Source organism: Gossypium hirsutum, chromosome A07 (genome assembly GCF_007990345.1).
Source record: "Gossypium hirsutum isolate 1008001.06 chromosome A07, Gossypium_hirsutum_v2.1, whole genome shotgun sequence".
Taxonomy (NCBI): Eukaryota; Viridiplantae; Streptophyta; class Magnoliopsida; order Malvales; family Malvaceae; genus Gossypium; species Gossypium hirsutum.
In genome coordinates, this window is record NC_053430.1 from 349,339 (window position 1) to 367,906 (window position 18,568).

General features: G+C 30.2%; 2 protein-coding genes across 2 annotated transcripts; both read right to left on the reverse strand.

Moving 5' to 3' along the window:
* Positions 1-10,615: 10,615 nt before the first annotated feature.
* Positions 10,616-11,123, reverse strand: LOC107930819 (potassium channel toxin alpha-KTx 3.16). The gene is made up of 2 exons (XM_016862563.2): positions 10,982-11,123; positions 10,616-10,907 (listed from the first exon to the last, which is right to left on the reverse strand). Exons 1-2 carry the CDS (start codon positions 11,031-11,033, stop codon positions 10,690-10,692), a joined length of 270 nt encoding a protein of 89 aa, XP_016718052.1. The 5' UTR covers positions 11,034-11,123; the 3' UTR covers positions 10,616-10,689.
* Positions 11,124-12,179: 1,056 nt separating this feature from the next.
* LOC107930832 (uncharacterized) lies at positions 12,180-13,422 on the reverse strand. The gene is made up of 3 exons (XM_016862575.2): positions 13,284-13,422; positions 12,953-13,003; positions 12,180-12,492 (listed from the first exon to the last, which is right to left on the reverse strand). The coding sequence occupies exons 1-3, from the start codon at positions 13,333-13,335 to the stop codon at positions 12,260-12,262; spliced, it is 336 nt and encodes a 111-aa protein (XP_016718064.1). The 5' UTR covers positions 13,336-13,422; the 3' UTR covers positions 12,180-12,259.
* Positions 13,423-18,568: the final 5,146 nt, after the last annotated feature.

An 18,568-nucleotide genomic window follows, 5' to 3' on the forward strand; every position in this document is an offset into this window, starting at 1 on the left:
GTCATTGAAAATGTGTTTTGATAAAATGTTGAAAATTTAAATTAATATTTTTAATCCTTATTTTTTAAAATATATTTGATAATCTAAAATAAAAATAATTAAATAGAATTTTTTTTCTATAAAAATGTGAAAAATGATAAGAGTATGTTTGATAAACCATTGAAAATAAAAAAAGTTTCAACATTTAGTTTTTTTAATTGTATTTGATAAATATATTAACAAATTACTTAAAATATATATATAAGATTATTATCCTATCCACTGAAGTAAAAATATCTCTACAAGTAAGTCTAGGTTGATGTCATTTGTTTTTAGGGTGTATTAAAATAATTAAGAAAGACATTTGACAGTAACTTAAACCCGCTTGTGGTGTTTTTTTTACTCTGCTGGCAGCAGATAACATAATTATTCATATGTGGATCATTATCATGTTTTTGTAATAGCGTGAAAAAAATTACACAAATGAATTTAAAATGACACCATAGATTTTTAAAATTATTTTATTCAATTTAAGTGTAGATTCAAATTCAAATATTATTTTTATTTTAACTTTAAAAATTTAAAAATTTTAAAAATATATATAATATGAAACAACATTAAATTTAACAAGATACAAAACAATGATGAATTCAAACCTGAAATTCAATCTCTTTTAAACTCATTAAAAACCATTTTTTATATTTGATATCTTTTTAAAAAATTTAACTTTAAAAACAAAGTCAAAAGGATACATAAAGAGGGAAAAAAATATATTGAAGACAAAAAGAGAAGAGTGGAAATTATATATTTATTTAAATTAAAAAATTAACCAATAACGTGAAAGAAGTTAGATTGTGTTGAAGGGGCAGGATGGTGAACTAATATATATATATATATATATATATTTTAATATGGGAAAAAGGCTTTATTTTTATTATTTATTTTTTTCTTTTAAGGATAAATATTTTTCTAAAATATGCATAAAATTTATTCCTTTCATTTTTAAATCTAGTAATTTAGAATTCTACTTTTTTTAATTTCAAAATTTAAGTCAACTTGTTAACACTAATTTTTTTGGTGTGACATTTTGAAATATAGTTATATAATTAAAAAAATGACATTTTAATCAATCGTAATAAAAAAAAAGTAGAATTAACTGTTGGACTTAAATTTTGAAATCTAAAAAAATAAAGAGATTAACTTACTAAAAATAAAAGATTAGGAACTAAATTCTAAAATTTTGAAAAATACAGACACTTATATAGCAATTTTTAAAACTTTTTTCTGGTTAAGGGTTAACGTAAAACCTTGATTCTGGGGGCTTCTAATTGCACTGTCAGATGTTCTATTTGTTGTTGTTTTCTGATAGAGACTAGTGTCGTTATTATCAAAGGTAAAGAAGGACAGCATCGTAAAATGACAAACGGTTGAGGGATTTGGATAAGTTAAAAATTCGGGTACTTTTTACGGTGCTAGTGGTCCCCCGTTCCGTTGCCCGTTGGTTCACTCGTTTTGTAGCCTTTAGGAGAGGGTGGTCCTTGCCCCTCATATTACAATTTACAGCCTGTAAATTTATTACATTGAATTTTTGTTTTTATGTTTATCTTGAATTTAAAGCCATATTATGATTTATTGGTGGCGGATTAAATTTAGAAGTGATTAATCTAGAACAATCAATTAAATTATTTGTTTAAGATAATTATATTATGTCTTATTTTACTACTTAAGCTTCGTTTTATCCTAATTTAGTTTTTCCACTAATCCAATAAGAATATGCCCTGATGTTCTTCTATATTCTTGTTCGCAATTTCTTTATTTTTAAAATAATTCAGAAAACAAAATATTAAAATGAGGTAATTCATAAATTAATAAAAGATGGACCCATAATGATTCAAAGTCGTGGGAAGCAATAATTATTTGCAATTTCCCCCTATCACATCTCAATTTAGTTTTTCCCAAAAGCTATTATAATAGTACAAAAAGGTTGGTCGAACACTTAGCAAGTACTCCCCTTCCCTCCTATATCTTATTGAAAATAACTTACTTCGTTAATCTAAACTTTTTATGGTAATTAAAATCCAAGTCCAACTCTAAAATGATAATACTTTTTTTATTATTGAGAATTTTAATTAGATAACATTTTATCACACCCCGTCCTGTTTTATTTTATGCAATTATCATTTTATCATTGTATATGTAATTATTAAAATAAAAAAAATAAAAATATGTTATAAAAACTTTTATGTATTTTATACTTAAATATTTACTTGCATTTAAAATCATTGAAAATATAAAAAAAATATTAGTAAAATTAAATTAAATTAAAGTAATAAGTAATAAAAATTAAATTAAAGTGAAGTGAGGATTCATTTAACATCCACGAATATGATAATAATTTTTAACTCAAATAGGATAAGTAGATTATGTATATATGTCTTGGTTGGAATCTCATTCGCATAAAAATCACCTCCGTAATTAATCTTACTTGATACATCACACCCCAGAAACATTCAAACCTCGAATAACGTGTGGCCATGAATGTTTTTGTTTAAACCCTGTTATCACAGCCGGCCTTATAAGCTCAACTGCAGCGATCAACGTGTTGTAGAGTTGCAAACTGACCAGAAAAACTTTCACTCATAATTTCATTAACAGCCCATCATTGCAAGTGGCCTGTGGGCGCTGTCGGTTTTCGAGGAACAACCTCGTTTAGCCACTGGTTTTGTACCATGGAGGTATGTGCATGGTTTGTACTCTGCCTGAGAGTAAGAGCTAGCAGAAGAAGATAACAAAGCCCCCGGCAGATTGGCTTAGTTGGCAAAAAGAACCAGCTGCTGTTTTCTTTCACATTGTAGCATCAGCTTTCAGTAGTGTCTGTCGTCAGTTATGTAAAACTTTGCACACGTGTTTCTAATTCTAACATTGCCATGGAATCTTTTTGTCTCTGCCGCCGATATCTGGTTTTGATGTAATTGGTAACAGGTTTATGGTACAAGTGTCATCGCTCAGTTTCTTATCTTTTAAAACCCTTAGATATCTTGCACTTACATTAAACACATAATAAACGCAGTGTCCAATCAAGTCAAAATCAAGAAAAAAAATATATATCATTAATTTTTTATTTGCAATAATTAAATTTATAAAATTCAAATATATGTTGTAAATTCTTTTATAATTAAAAAATATAAAAATAGTTATAAAATAAATAAACATTTCCATAAATATATTAGAGGGTTGGTGCAAATTTTATTTAAACTTATCCCAAATAAATCAGAATATTTTAATAAATAAAGACATCGATTCAATTTTTTTTACCATCCTATACATTTGTATATCAAATTAATTAGGCATCAATTCAATTAAAAAAATTATAAAAATAAATTTTCATATTATATTATTCGAATGTATTTAAATTTTTTATTTCAAAAAAAAAACTTATAATGGGATTTGAACCATATCAATGTTTAAAATCTTAAATTTATCATTTTGAATTTTTATAATCCAACTTATGCAGGAATATATAATATTTTTGGGATAAAGCAACATTTAGCCCATGAACTTGAAAATATTTTTCAACTTAGTCCCTAAATTTTTTTATCCACAATTTTGATCCATGTGATGATGTATCATTATGATATCAATGCATATATTGATAACTTACCAAAAACACCAGCCTGAACCATTAAAATAGAATGAGTTTATAAGGGTTTAATTGCAAAGGTATGTACATAATTAATTCTATGATGAAATGAGAAAGAATATAGTCTTTTAAGTGATTCATATATGGGATACTAAAAATTAGGTAATGGTTGCATTAACTCAAAACAGTTGGTGGTTCCCAAAAATTCGTGGCTTACAAAAAGAGTTAGCGACAAGTTGAAGCTCAACAACTAACTTTGCCTTGTGTAATTAAATCTCATTTCTTCCTTTATTTTTTTTTTTAGGTCAGTGTTTGTTCAACTATAATCTTGGAACCACACTAGATTAGATATGGCTTTAAATTTAAGGTACAAACATATGGATCATTTTAATATTCGCAGTTGTAACGGATAAAGATGATTTTTTTTTTAAAAAAATTACGAGGAATTATAATTAAATTATAAATTTTTAAGAGATGAAAATATAATTTTATTATATATTAATTTGTGGTTTTATCTTTTTTAAAAAGGATTAATTTTTTTTTCAATTTTAGGAGCAAAATTGGATTTATCCCTTTATATTTGCCCCGGTAATAGATATTAACCTTTGAATATCTTTTAGCTTAATCCGCTTATTTTTAGGGATAATTAATATATCTTACATTTTGTAGATTTGGATATTTTAATTATTATTTAGAGTAGATGCTGTTATTAATCCTCATATCTCTATTACTCGAATTTGTTATATTTTTTTTGGATAACCGATTAGGATTATGCATTATTCACTTTATTTTTAAAAAAGTATAATTTAATTAATATGTAAAAACTACATCGCAGGTTACTTTAAAATAATTTTGTTCTTATTTTGACTCCTTTAAATTTTTTTGTCAATTTAGTCATTTTAATTAAGATGATTGCTGAAATTGATAATTATTATTAAAAATTCTATTAATTTACTAATGGATTGTTGACATAACATTTTTATTACTTTAGACTAAAGCTAGATTTAGTCCAAAACACTTTCGTTTTTGTTATTTGTAATTAACATAAGACTAAAGTTTGTAATTTTTCTCTTTTTCCTTTCTCTTCTTATTTGCTTCTCGAGAAAAGTAATAGAGGGAAATAAAGTTGTTTTTTATTCTTTTAAAATAACCCAAGCCCACTCTCATGGACGACAACTAGTAAATGACGCCATTACTACTCTTATTAGTATTACATGCGCTGGAAAAAATTTAAAATAATAAATTTTAAAATTTCCTTTAATTACTATTTTAACGATAAAAATAAATAAAAACTCTCTCAATTTATCTTCAACTCTATCAATTTCCTTTTAATTTTCAAATTATTAAAAAAAGTTGAGAATGTGGTTGAAGATCATCTACGTACGGAATTATCATTTACCAATTTTTCCGGCGCTTCTTCTATGGCAACAAACGTTTTAGATGTCAAAACCTCTTATTTTAATGTTATTTTCTCCATCACCAATCAGTACGTCTTTTTGACAATTTCAATATTTTTTTAAATATAGTAAAAATTTTTATTTGGGTACATTCTATTGCTAAGATGAATTTGATTGTGTAAATATTGATGGATTGTTAAGGCTTGCTTGATTTTCTGGAAAATTAAATTCATAAGATGAGCTTGATTACCAATGGCTAAGAAGAACCTCATGGCAAACAACAATGCTAGAACCAAGAGAAGAATTTAAAGCAGTTTTTTATTTTGATATAATGCGTACTTTTACCCATACCTCAAATTCGTAAGTTGAAAAAACATACACGCTTAAACATACTTAAATTCACATCTTTAATATCAACTGAACTAAAGGCACAATCATCTTGCATGTTGAAATATGAAATTTACAGAATTTGCAATTTTTTTTTACATGTTGCCATCATCAAGTATACCCCTCTCTTCTGCTTCAGCCTTACCCCATACTCTATGTATCACAAGCCTGAACTTTAACCCGACAAATCGTACTACTTTGGATACAAAAATCGTTTTTAAGTTGCCTAAGTCAATCTAAAACACTTTTATAGTTGTCTTTTAATCTTTGTTTGCTTCCGACAAGCTAGATAGGTTTTGAGTCTTTGCAGATGCATATGCATATAGTCGTATACAGCTCAAAATATGTGAAAATACCTTGTTTGTTCGTCCCTTTAGGTAAACCAAGTTGTCTTAAAGTATGAACATGCACCAATATTTTCTCCTTTCTCATAAAGCTACATACCCTCCCTTATATGTCTTTATTTCGGCATTAAATTATAGATGAACCATATTGGGGGCAAAATTATTACCTCCAATGTTGCTTTTAATTTTTTTTAAATCACAATAAATTATTTGATATTACCAGTTTTGATACAAGCATTAAATTAAATAACTCAACAAATAAGTTTATTTATAGTTTTTTTTATTCTGATTAAACTTGAACCTAAACACTCGATGGCAAAAGAAGACTAAAGATCAAGATAGATCTAAAGGCCACGAGACAAACAAGGCCCCTTAGGATGGGAAAATTTGTTTTAGGCTATTAAAAATTTTATAAAATTTAACACGTAGAAAATTATAATTGTCCTCCAAAAATGATAAATTTTTTATTTAATTCTTCTAAAAACTATAAACACAATGTCAATACAATGGTGAAATTACATTATAACTCTTATAAAAATATATAACTTAACTTCAACCCCTATATTTTTTACTTCATCCCTAAATCAAGGACATAGTTAGAGAGATAGGGAACGAACTTTACTCTCTTAACTATGTGATATAATATCAATTTTACCTTTGATCCCAAAATTTTTTAAAAATTTATTTTGACTTTAATATGGAATTTTTAGTTTCACTCTACTTAAAATAACGTTTAGACGAAAATTTTGTTGAATTATTATTTTTTTTTTTAAAAAGCAACAACGTGTATGTGTTATATCAATCCCATTCAAATAAGCAACGACAAAATATTCATAGAAAGAAAGGATATGATTTTCATTCCTTGTGATGGAGATGGATTGATGTTTGATGTTACCTAATTTGTAGTTTAAACATTCGTTTTTAATTTCCGAATCTGTATAGCTAACTTGTAAACCACATCAATACTAATTAATTAACCCAAACAATTAGATATAATTATTTTAAATAAAATAATGCAGGTACTGGACCACAGGGAGTTAATTGTTTGGCTAAACTAATTGACATATGGCTATTGCTATACTTAAAAAAGGAGTTTTTAAGTGGAATTATATATACAATTCTAGAATTAAAGTCAATTTAATATAACAATACAACGATTTAAATTTAGAGTTCACATATATGGAACTTAAACTTAGAATGTTCTGAATAAAAATTCATACATAAAATTTGCGTATAATAAGACTCAAATATGATTATTAACAACAATTATAATTAATGAGTACTATACGTTTGTTAATAAAAATGAGATAACATTTATGATAATAAAAGGGGATGTGAATACGTAGGCTTATTTAAAATAAAGTTATGGGTTTAATTGGTAGGAAAATGTTGATAAGCATGTGACATTGTGAATGTATGGTCTACAAATTCGGTACCAAAGTGTTATTTGATGAATAATAACTATGTTAGTACAGTACAATGACAGGCTTGGTTGGGGGTGCCAATTTGTTTGATTATTTTTAGTTAATTTCATTCAATTTATTATTTATTTTTAGTTTAAAAATTTAAAAATCAATTTACTAAAAAAAATAAAGATTGATGATATGTGAATTAATTTCTGAGATTCCGAAATTCATCTTTAAAATATTATTATTATGCGTATGTTTGACGTAATGATAAAAGAAGAAATGCCCATTTTATTAAAAGTCGGTTGTTTTCCAAACAGTGATTTAAGAAGGTGATTGAATAATGATGTAGCTTCCAACTGAAGTTTAAATGCAACCATCATTAATGGTTTTATACAAGGCCAAATGTCCCCTCATTTTTCCTTTTATTTTTATAATTTATTTAACTACCTAATTTCGACTTTAATTTATTAACTGCACGATTTCAATTATAAATGTTTAAAAGATTTAACATATAATTTATTTATTTTTTATTTTGTCATTTTCGAAAGTAACGGATTTTTCTTTTTTTCTTTTTTGTACTTGAATTTTTTTTTAATTTAGCATTTAAATTTATTTTAACATTTAATTTGATACTCAAATTAAGTGATACTATTGATATAATAAATATTTAATACGTGTGTTTTAATAAAAAGCATAAATATTTAATTGAGACAAAAAAAATTTAGATACCAAATTGAACATTGAAATCAAACTTAAGTACTTAACTGAAATAAGAAAAATTTAAATACCAAAACTAAACCCAAATATTAAATTGAAAAAAAAACTAATATTTAACATTGAATATGAAAATGTTTCAGTCCAAATAAAAGTATTTACATTGAATTATTCAAATAAATTTAATTTTTCATATTAAATAGGTATATGATACAGATAAAATATTTGGAAATTGGACTAGACAAGATAGCATTAGAGGTGTTCATGGGTCGGGTTGGGCTGAACTAAAAATCATGTCCATTTATTAGGCTTGGGCCTGGCCCAAAAAATAGGCCTAAAATTTTGCCCAAGCCCAACCCAAATAAAAAATACTAAAACCCCTGCCCTACCAACCCGTATTAATTTTTTATATTATTTTTAAATATATATAATACATCAAAAATACTAAAAACATCAAAATAAATATTTCCCAACAAATTGAAAATAAATTTTAAAAAATATGTAGACTTAAATAACACTAAGATAAATGTAACTTAACAAGCAAATGCTTCTAAAATAATAATAATAAAAATTAACAAATGCCTTTAAAATAATAAGAAAATTAACAATAAAATAAATTTTATACAATATCCAAACAATAACAACAAAATAGTAGCAACATAATAGTTAAATGGTAGCAAAATAAGGAGAAAACAACAAGAAAATAACATTCAAAAATTAAAAAAGCAGATTTTTTTGCTCTTTAGTGAATTCGGTCGGCCCGGACTAAAAATACCTTACCCGAGGCCCGATCTATTTTTTAAACAGGCCTTATTTTTTTTGTTCAAACCCATTTTCGGACCTATATTTTTGCTCAAACCCTCCCATATTTCAGGAGGGCCTTCAGGCCGGGCCGGATAGCCTGACCCATGCACACCTCTAAATAGCATCTAGCACTAGAAATAAGCCTAAGTTATGGGCCATTTTCTGTGGCCCAATAACTATTATTAGCCATGTCCAAATTACTCCTATCCCAAACCTTCTTACTATCTCAAGGAGCGAAATCAGAAATTAGTATGGGGGATGGGGATGGGGATGAAGAGTGATAATAAAATTTTAATTTTTAAAAATTAAAGGTAAAAACTTTATTTAAAAAAGGATTTAAACTGAATACTTAACAATTAGGAGAGACTAAAATTGTTATTAGTCCGCTTAATCAAGGGGGTAACCAACTAAGACTCTTGCTTCTTTATTTAGCTACGCCCCTAACTATCTCTCTTTTATGTATGGTTTTGAAATAGCTTTTTGTTTTCCTTAATGTTTTTGCATGAGCCTAATAATTAAATTTCCGCATAAATTTAATTTATTATTTTTTTTATAATTTCACTAGTTGGCATGATTTTTTTTTCTAAACAACACTCCTAACTCATTGTACCAAGCTATGTTCTAGATTTACAATTCGTAATCAATCTTCAAAATTTTCAAACTGAGTCGTCATATCAATCGAAATTTTTTACGAGCATAGTCATAAGCTTAGGAATTAAATCTATTTCATATTTGGCATGGAGCATATTTAAAACACATGGATCAAAATTTAAACACATTTGTACCTAATACATGAACAACATGTATCTAAAGTGTCAAAAAGATAGACAATATCTTTAAAAATTGAGAGAACTTTTTTTTAACATATCATATCATAGTTGCACATGTGATAGGTACACATGTTTAAAATTTAGTCCATGTGTTTCATATACACTTCAACATCATATTCGAACTAACATTCAATGCTTAAGCTAATAACTAGGCTAACAAAGACATAATTAGTACAATATTTATATTATAAGGACTCAATTAAAATATTTTAAAATTTAAAGACCAATTTAAAATCCAAATCATAATTGGTGGACATCCAGCGAAACAGATCCTTAAAAAATAAGTCCAACTTATGGGCTATATTATTCATCGTCAAGCGGCCATTTCTCGTGGCCCAAAAAAATTTATTACTGATTCTCAATTACTCTTAAACCTTGTTATGGGGCCGAACTACATGGGCTTCGAAATATTATATATATATATATATACAAAGAGTTATGTGGATCGGGCATATCTTGATTCTCAGTAGTCCTCCAAACTTCAAAATCACATCTTTAAACTATCAACATTATATTAATTAAGTCCTTCTATTACTAAAACTCATATATCACTTCATTTTTGCTTTTCCATTTCTATTTCCTTTTTAATTTTTTTTTGTTTCATTTTACCATTTTCTTTTGTAAGAAAAATTTCATTTTAAGTTATGTGAAATAAGATTTAGATGTCACTTAACAATTAAATTAATGATTTTAATAATGAAAGGACTTAGATTGATGTAACCATGATGGTTTAAGACTGTAATTAGAACGTCTTGATGTTTAGAGATCAATTTAGAATGAGAGTCATGTTTTTGGGGCATCTAGTGCAATTAATTCTACATCCAAAAGCTACAAGATGTTGGGATGTCGAGATTAAGTTATATATTTTGATCAAAGGTAAAATGTAATTTCATCATTAAATTGTCATATACCTTTATAGTTTTAGATAGATTAAATTAAAATTTTATCATTTTTATAAACTAAAATATAAATATACTACTTATTAGCTTAATTTATAAAATTTCCCCATTTTTAGGGGTGCCACGGGCTCCGGCTTGCACTTGAAGAAAACTCATTTCCTTTTTAAGTAAGATTATGGATTCAAAAAATAATGGAGAGAGAGTTTAGGTATGAATTAGTATAAAAGAAAATTTATTTCATTTATTATACCAACAACTTATTGGGTTTCAAATATTTTATGCATAATTAATGCATATTAGTTGGGGAATGGGCTGTAACATAAGATGAAACAGGGGCGGCTTCATTGACATGCTGTTGAACTTGCATTTCATCAGCACAATTGCAAGAGCCATTGATGCAACGATATTCTCCTTTGCAATATTGCTTGCATTGCTCATCATGGGTGCAAAGAACCGGTATCTCTCTCCAACCTTCCACTTGCAGCACTTGCTGAAAGCTCATGCCTGAAAAAAGAAATGCCATGCTATTAAATTGGATGATAGTTTCAACAAAATCAAAAAAATGGAATTTAACTTACATGAAACTATGAGCAAAACAGAAAGCAAAAGAGTAAGGCTTCTGGAACCCATGTCTGGCAATGAAAAAAAGTGTAGAGAAGAGGTGGTAGGATTGGGAATTTAAAGGGAGAAAGAATGTACCAATTATGGGTTTAAATTAAATACTACATTTATGATTTACAATCAATGAAATTTTGCTACTTTAATTTTCCTATCTGGCACAAGTGGACACTAATTAATGATTTCTTAGTAAGGTTTATTATTAATAAATGATATTAAATAAATTAGAATCACCTTTTTAAAGAAATCATTTAATATTAATAAAAATGGAATGGAATAAATTATGCACTGTATTAAAAATTAAAAAAATATAAAATCAAAAGTCTTATAAATGAAATTTGACTATTATTTAGAGGAGTTATCATGTCTCTTCATACAAACACAACTATCTAAATGGATAGTCACATCTTTTAACAATAAACATAATTATTCAATAGATGTATCCTTAAATAATTATGATTTGTTGCTAATAACAAAGTGACATAATTTTTGAATTTAAGACACATAGTTCATTACCATGAAATATGATAACTCTTGGTTAATAACCAAGTCATTTAACTTTTCATTTGTAACGATTGGAACACTATATTATATTTTGAAAATGTTCTAATATACTTTTTCACTTTTTATTTTGTTTTAAAATTTTCATTTTAAATCATGCCAAATAAGATATGACATGTCACTTCACAGTTTTAGTAATAGAATGATTTGATTGATATAACCTCAACAGTTTAGGATCTACTTAGAACGTTTTGAAGTTTAGGGATTAATTTAGAATAAAGATCACAGTTTCGAGACGTCTGGTGCAATTAACTCTATATCCAAAAGTTACAAGTTGATCTTTTGGCACTCAATGAAAAGAGCATGGGGCGAAACCAAAAGAAGTTTTTGGTGCGTCGAGATTAACTTGTATATTTTTATCAAAGTTAAAATGTAATTTCACTTCAAGGTTTTAGAAGGACTAAATCAAAATTTTATCATTTTTGGGGAGCCAAATTACAAATCTATTATATATTAACTTAAAATTTTATTTTAAGGGAGCTCGAATATATTTTTTTCTATTTTTAAGGGCACTAGGACTTTTGTTTATCCTTTGCCTTCGTCCCTGAAAAGAACTCATTTCCCTTGGATAAGATTTTGATTCGGAACTTATCAATAGAAAAAATAATGCTTTTGCCTTACTAGTTACTATAAAGCAAATTTATTTCACTTGATATATAATGAACAATTTGGCATGCTTAATGCATATTATTTGGGCCATTGCCTCTAGAACAAGATGAAACAGGGATGGCTTCATTAACATGTTGCTGTTGCTGTTGTTGTTGAACTTGCATTTCATCGAAGCAATTGCAACAGCCTTTGATGCAACGATATAACCCTTTGCAGTAATCCTTGCAGTCTTCATCATGGGTGCAAAGAACTGGTTCCCGTCTCCAACCTTCAACTTGTAGCAGTTGTTGAAAGGATATACCTACAACAAGAATGTCTTTAATTAGTTGCTTTGCTAGTAAAATTGGATGATAGTTTTGGATCCGTTAAATTACAGTTTTGATCCTTATACTATGTCTAAATTTGAAATTTAGTCTTTCTACTTCAATTTGGCACAAGTTGATCCTTTTACCTTTATAATGTTATTAGTTAGTCCAAATTAGGGGTGAAGTTGAGAATTTTATGTTAGGGAACTTAGATAAAACTATAAATTTTGAGGGGTGGAAGCAGAAAATATTGCAATAAAAAGGCCTAAATTGAATTATTAATTTTTGAGCAGGACCAAAATACAAAAATTTCCATTTAACCAATGGGCCTGTCTCCCTTTGCATCTACCCCGGTCAAGGAAGAAGCCAGAAAATTATTGAAGGCTAAAGTGTAATTTTATCATTATATTAACATGTAATTTCATAAAAATGTAAGGGTGTTAATAGAAAATCTACCATTGGGGGAGAGAGGGCCTTGCCTGCCGCTCTTTGCCTTTGTCCCTAACCCTGATCCAAACAGTTAACTATTAAAATGGACATAAATTTAAAAGAAAAAGAAAACACTTTCAACATATAAAAAATCTATATCAATATGATGAATTGGAATGAATTTTTTTAAGAAAAAATCACATCAGAATTTTATCGAAAATAATTGCATTGAAGTATTAAATTATATCAAATTAAAATACAGAGATCTAATTAAAAATTTAAGCATAATAGAAGGATTAAAACCATAATTTAATATATTTGGATTTACATCTAAACAAAAAAGAGAAAATTAACTTACATGAAACTATAATCAAAACACAAACCAAAAGAGGAAGCCTTCTCAAACCCATGTATTGTGAAAGAAATATTTGTAAGTAGTGAAAATAATAGTTGATTATGATGTAGAAAAGGGTCTTAGCATTGCCATTTTAAAGTGGAGGAATGAATATACTAAGAATTAATAAATTTGGTAACATATCCCCTGCTTTATCAATTATGGGTTTAAATCCTATAAAATTGTGCCAAGTGGATACCTTAATTGTTTGACACATCATTACTATTAATATTATTAATTATCTATATTGAGCAATAATTTATTTTGATTTATTTTTAGTATAAATCATATATAGTATATGATATTATAAGGTTTTATCTAAATAGGAAATTTCTAACCATGTTCACATTAGGTTAGGATTGTGTTGCCTTCTTGAGGGTTGTCTCTAGTCCCAAGAGGAATCTTCTTCTTCATTTCTTGATTTCTCCTCACTCCTTCAGGCTTTCTTTGAGACATACTCCTAGAGCTGAGCCCAGAGGAATTTGTTTTAGGCTTACAATTCATGATATTATTGGATTGTTGGTCAAGGTTCTTTTTCTCCTTAAAACAACAATATTCATCTTCATGATGGTTTGTTAAGGGGCTGAAAGATAGAGGATGGATGTGTCTGTTGTTCAATTTGAAGGTAAGACGGATGGTGGGCCTCCACCATGTTATTTTGGCTCCATTTTTCAGACCTGTTCTGATGTTAGCCATGGGGAATGCTCTGGTCTTCTTGCTCTTGGTGGTTGTTGCCTTTTAAGGATAAAAACATAGCTTTTTGTTAGGCTCCCACTGATGAGGCAAATTAACACTAATGTTATACAAAATGTTGAATAGTATAATGGGGGCGATTCACACCATAAGGGTTGTGGTAAGCCACTAGAAAGAGGGCAACTTACACTATAGATGGTGCAAGAACTGTTGAAAAGTCAACAAAGGTAGGAAGCAACTTGTTAAAAATGTGAAGCAAGTTGCACCGAATGTTGAAAAGTTGAATGGGATAATTGCAATTTTGGTCCCTAATTTTTTAGGCCATTTGAAAGTTAGTCCCTAAACTTCAACTATAAATAGACCTTCTCATTTTTCATTTCAACTATCCCAACCAATCTTTCTCTCTTAGTTTTCTCTCTTCTCCCATTTGAGAATTCTTAAGGAATATTATTTGTTTGTAATATTTTGGAGATAGTAAAGTTATCATCTGGTGTTAGTGCCCGAGGACGTAGGTATAATTTACCGAACCTCGTTAAAACTCTTGTGTTCTTTCTTGTCCTATTTTTTTTCAATATTTGAGGGTATAATAGTAGTATTTAATTGTGCTATTAAATTACTATAGAAGGGATATTTTGACTAAGGAAAGACTTGGTATTTAAGAGATCCTTGTGATCCACCTCTCTTCCCTGGGAATTGAACTTTGTGTGATTTTTTAGTACAATAATTTACACGCTTCCAACCCTATTGGAATCAAAAGTGGTATCAAGAGCCGAAGGTTAATCGTAGTATGCTCTGTGGTTGCAGTTTAAACTGATCTTCCACATCAGAAAAGATTTCCTTAGGTATATTGAAAGATTATGGAGAAAACAGTCGGTGTAGGAGCTTCAACATCGTCCATGTGGACAAGACCGATAATTGCAAATACAAGATTAGCCGTGAAGATCTTTGATGGCACGGACCATTTTGGTATGTGGCAAAGTGAGGTTCTAGATGCCCTTTTTCAGCAGGGTCTAGACATTGCCATTGATGAAGAGAAACCAGATGATGTACATGAGAAAGATTGGAAGGCGATCAATCGGTTGGCATGTGGCACAATTCGATCATGCCTTTCTCGAGAGCAGAGGTATGCTTTTTCAAAGGAAACTTCTGCAAATAAGTTGTGGGTGGCACTTGAAGAAATTTTTTTGAAGAAAAACAGTCAAAATAAGCTTCACTTGAAGAAAAGACTGTTTCGCTTCACTTACGTCCCAGGTACCACAATGAATGATCACATCACCAAATTTAATCAGTTAGTCACTGATTTGCTAAATACGGATGAGACATTCAAAGATGAAGATTTGGCTTTGATGCTATTGGGGTCACTTCCTAAGGAGTTTGAGTTCCTAGAAACTACTCTACTTCATGGAAGGAGTGATATATCTCTGAGCGAAGTCTGTGCGGCCTTATACAGTTATGAACAGAGAAAGAAGGACAAACCAAAAAACTTAATCAGAGATACAGAAGCTTTAGTAGTCCGAGGTCGTTCATACACTCGGAAGAAAACTCAGAAAGGGAGATCAAAGTCAAAGTCCAGACTCGGGAAAGATGAATGTGCCTTTTGTCATGAGAAAGGCCACTGGAAGAAAAATTGTCCAAAGTTGAAGAATAAAGGAAAACCTGCTGTAGATGCTTGTGTTGTAAAGCATGATACCAGTGACTCTGAACTATCACTGGTTGTATCATCATCGTCGTTCTATTCAGATGAGTGGATATTGGATTCAGGTTGTACCTATCATATGTCCCCTAACCGGGAGTGGTTCTCTGATTTAGTTGAACTAAATGGAGGAGTTGTTAATACGGGCAATGACAATGCCTGTAAAACTGTTGGGATAGGTTCAATCCAACTAAAGAATCAAGATGGATCAACCAGAGTTCTGACTGATGTTCGGTACGTGCCCAGTTTGAAGAAAAATCTCATCTCATTGGGAGCCTTGGAATCCAATGGTTCAGTTGTTACTATGAGAGATGGGATTTTGAAAGTGACATCTGGCGCACTTGTGATATTGAAGGGCATCAGGAAAAATAACTTCTATTACTACCAAGGTAGTACAGTTATTGGAGCAGTCGCTGCAGCTTCTGGTAACAAAGAATTGGATTCAATGCAGTTGTGGCATATGAAGTTGGGACATGCCAGCGAAAAATCCTTACAAATTCTGGCAAAGCAAGGATTGTTGAAAGGTGCAAAGGCTTGCAAATTAAAATTTTGCGAGCATTGTGTTCTGGGAAAGCAAAAGAGTGAAATTCGGCACTTCTATTCATAATACAAAATGTATTTTGGAATATGTTCACTCAGATGTGTGGGGGCCTTCCAAAACACCTTCGTTGGGAGGAAAACACTACTTTGTTACTTTTGTTAATGACTTTTCCAGAAGAGTTTGAGTGTATACCATGAGAACTAAGGATGAAGTGCTTGGAGTTTTTCTTAAATGGAAAACTATGATCGAAAACCAGACTGGCAAAAAAATCAAGCGGCTTAGGACAGACAATGGAGGGGAATATAAAAGTGACCCGTTCTTCGATGTGTGCCAAGAGTATGGTATTGTTCCACACTTCACAGTTAGGGATACACTGCAGCAGAATGGAGTGGCAGAGCGTATGAATCGAACATTGCTGGAGAAAGTTCGATGTATGTTATCCAATGCTGGGTTGGGCAAGCAATTTTGGGCTGAGGCTGTGACATACGCTGGCCATCTTGTTAATCGTTTGCCATCATCTGCATTAGAAAGAAAAACTCCTATGGAGGTATGGTCTGGAAAACCGGCTACAGATTATGATTCCTTACATGTGTTTGGATCCACTGCATATTACCATATGAAGAAGTCAAAGTTAGATCCGAGGGCAAAGAAAGCTCTCTTTATGGGAATCACTTCTGGAGTGAAGGGATTTCGTCTTTGGTGCTTAAGCACAAAGAAAATGATCTGTAGCAGAGATGTTACCTTTGATGAATCTGCCACATTGAAAAAGGTAGCAGATGAAGATATTCAGACAAGCGATACTCCACAGCAGGTGGAGTGTACTCCAAAACAGGTGGAGTTTGAGCAGATGGGGATTTGCCCAATTAATAAGTCTAATTCTCCAGCCACAATGGAGGAATTAGAGGTTGAAGAGGTTCTGACCCAAGAACCATTAAGTACACCAGAACCAGTTGCAGTTGCAAGGCCACGGAGAGAAATTCGTAAACCTGCTCGATTTACTGATATGGTGGCCTACGCCCTTCCCGTTGTTGATGATGATATTCCTGTCACTTATCAAGAAGCAATGCAAAGCTTAGAAAGTGACAAATGGAAATGCGCAATAAATGAAGAAATACAGTCTCTCCGGAAGAACAATACTTGGGAGTTGGCGCAATTACCGAAAGGTAAAAGGGCAATCGGATACAAGTGGGTATTCGCAAAGAAAGATGGATCTCCTAGCAAGAAAGATATTCGCTACAAGGCAAGATTGGTAGCTAAAGGCTACGCTCAGAAGGAGGGAATTGACTACAATGATGTATTTTCCCCTGTTGTGAAGCATTCCTCCATCAGAATTTTATTGGCCTTGGTAGCACAGTTGAATTTGGAGCTAGCTCAACTTGATGTTAAGACGGCTTTCTTGCATGGTGAGTTAGAAGAGGAGATCTATATGACTCAGCCGGAAGGATACACAGATACTGGTGGTAGAAATTGGGTTTGTAAGCTGAACAAATCGCTATATGGATTGAAGCAATCCCCGAGGCAGTGGTACAAGCGATTTGATAGCTTTATGAGAAGGCAGAAGTACACAAGAAGCAAATATGACAATTGTGTGTATTTGCAGAAGCTGCATGACGGATCTTTCATTTATCTACTCTTGTATGTTGATGATATGTTAATCGCTTCGAAGAGCCAAAAAGAGATAGATAAGCTGAAGTCTCAGTTGAATCAAGAGTTCGAGATGAAAGATCTAGGTGAGGCCACGAAGATTCTCGGCATGGAGATAAGTAGAGATTGTAATATCCCGAATTAAGGACTAATCAGAATAGTGGTTTCGTGACCACAAATCCAAGATAAAAATAATTATTTTAAAATTATCTTGAGGTTTATGATATGATTGTATGATTGTGTGAAAATTTCGTGATGAAATTCTATGCATAAAGTGCTTAAGTTGAGATTAGGGACTAAATCAAATAAGTTGCAAAACTTGCATTCTAGAAGTTTTTAGTATGAAATTGCTTTGAAATATTAGTTAGGAGGTCTTAAATGGTAATTTGACCAATTTTAAGTTCATGGACAAAATTAGGACATGGAAGGAATTTTTGGAAAGTTTAGTAGTAAAGGCATTTTGGTCATTTGGATATTAAATGAAATAAAAATAGGAAAAATAACCCAAAATGATCATCTTCTCCATATTGTTCTGCTGATTTTTGCTCTCCTCCATAGTTGGGGTTTCTTCAACTTTCAAACTTCATAGTAAGTGATTTCAAGCCCCGTTTTTAATGATTTTTATGTTTTTGAAATCCCGGTAGCTCGATTTAGCTTATGTTAACAATAATTCAACCT

Excerpts from the sequence above, each read along its gene's own strand:
- LOC107930819 (XM_016862563.2), bottom strand. The coding sequence starts at position 11,033 with ATGGGTTCCAGAAGCCTTACTCTTTTGCTTTCTGTTTTGCTCATAGTT. Across the intron at positions 10,908-10,981 it reads TGTTTTGCTCATAGTTTCAT|GCATGAGCTTTCAGCAAGTG; the intron begins GTAAGTTAAATT and ends TTCTTTTTTCAG.
- LOC107930832 (XM_016862575.2), bottom strand. The coding sequence starts at position 13,335 with ATGGGTTTGAGAAGGCTTCCTCTTTTGGTTTGTGTTTTGATTATAGTT. Across the intron at positions 13,004-13,283 it reads TGTTTTGATTATAGTTTCAT|GGTTAGGGACAAAGGCAAAG; the intron begins GTAAGTTAATTT and ends TGTTTGGATCAG. Across the intron at positions 12,493-12,952 it reads AGGCCCTCTCTCCCCCAATG|GTATATCCTTTCAACAACTG; the intron begins GTAGATTTTCTA and ends TTCTTGTTGTAG.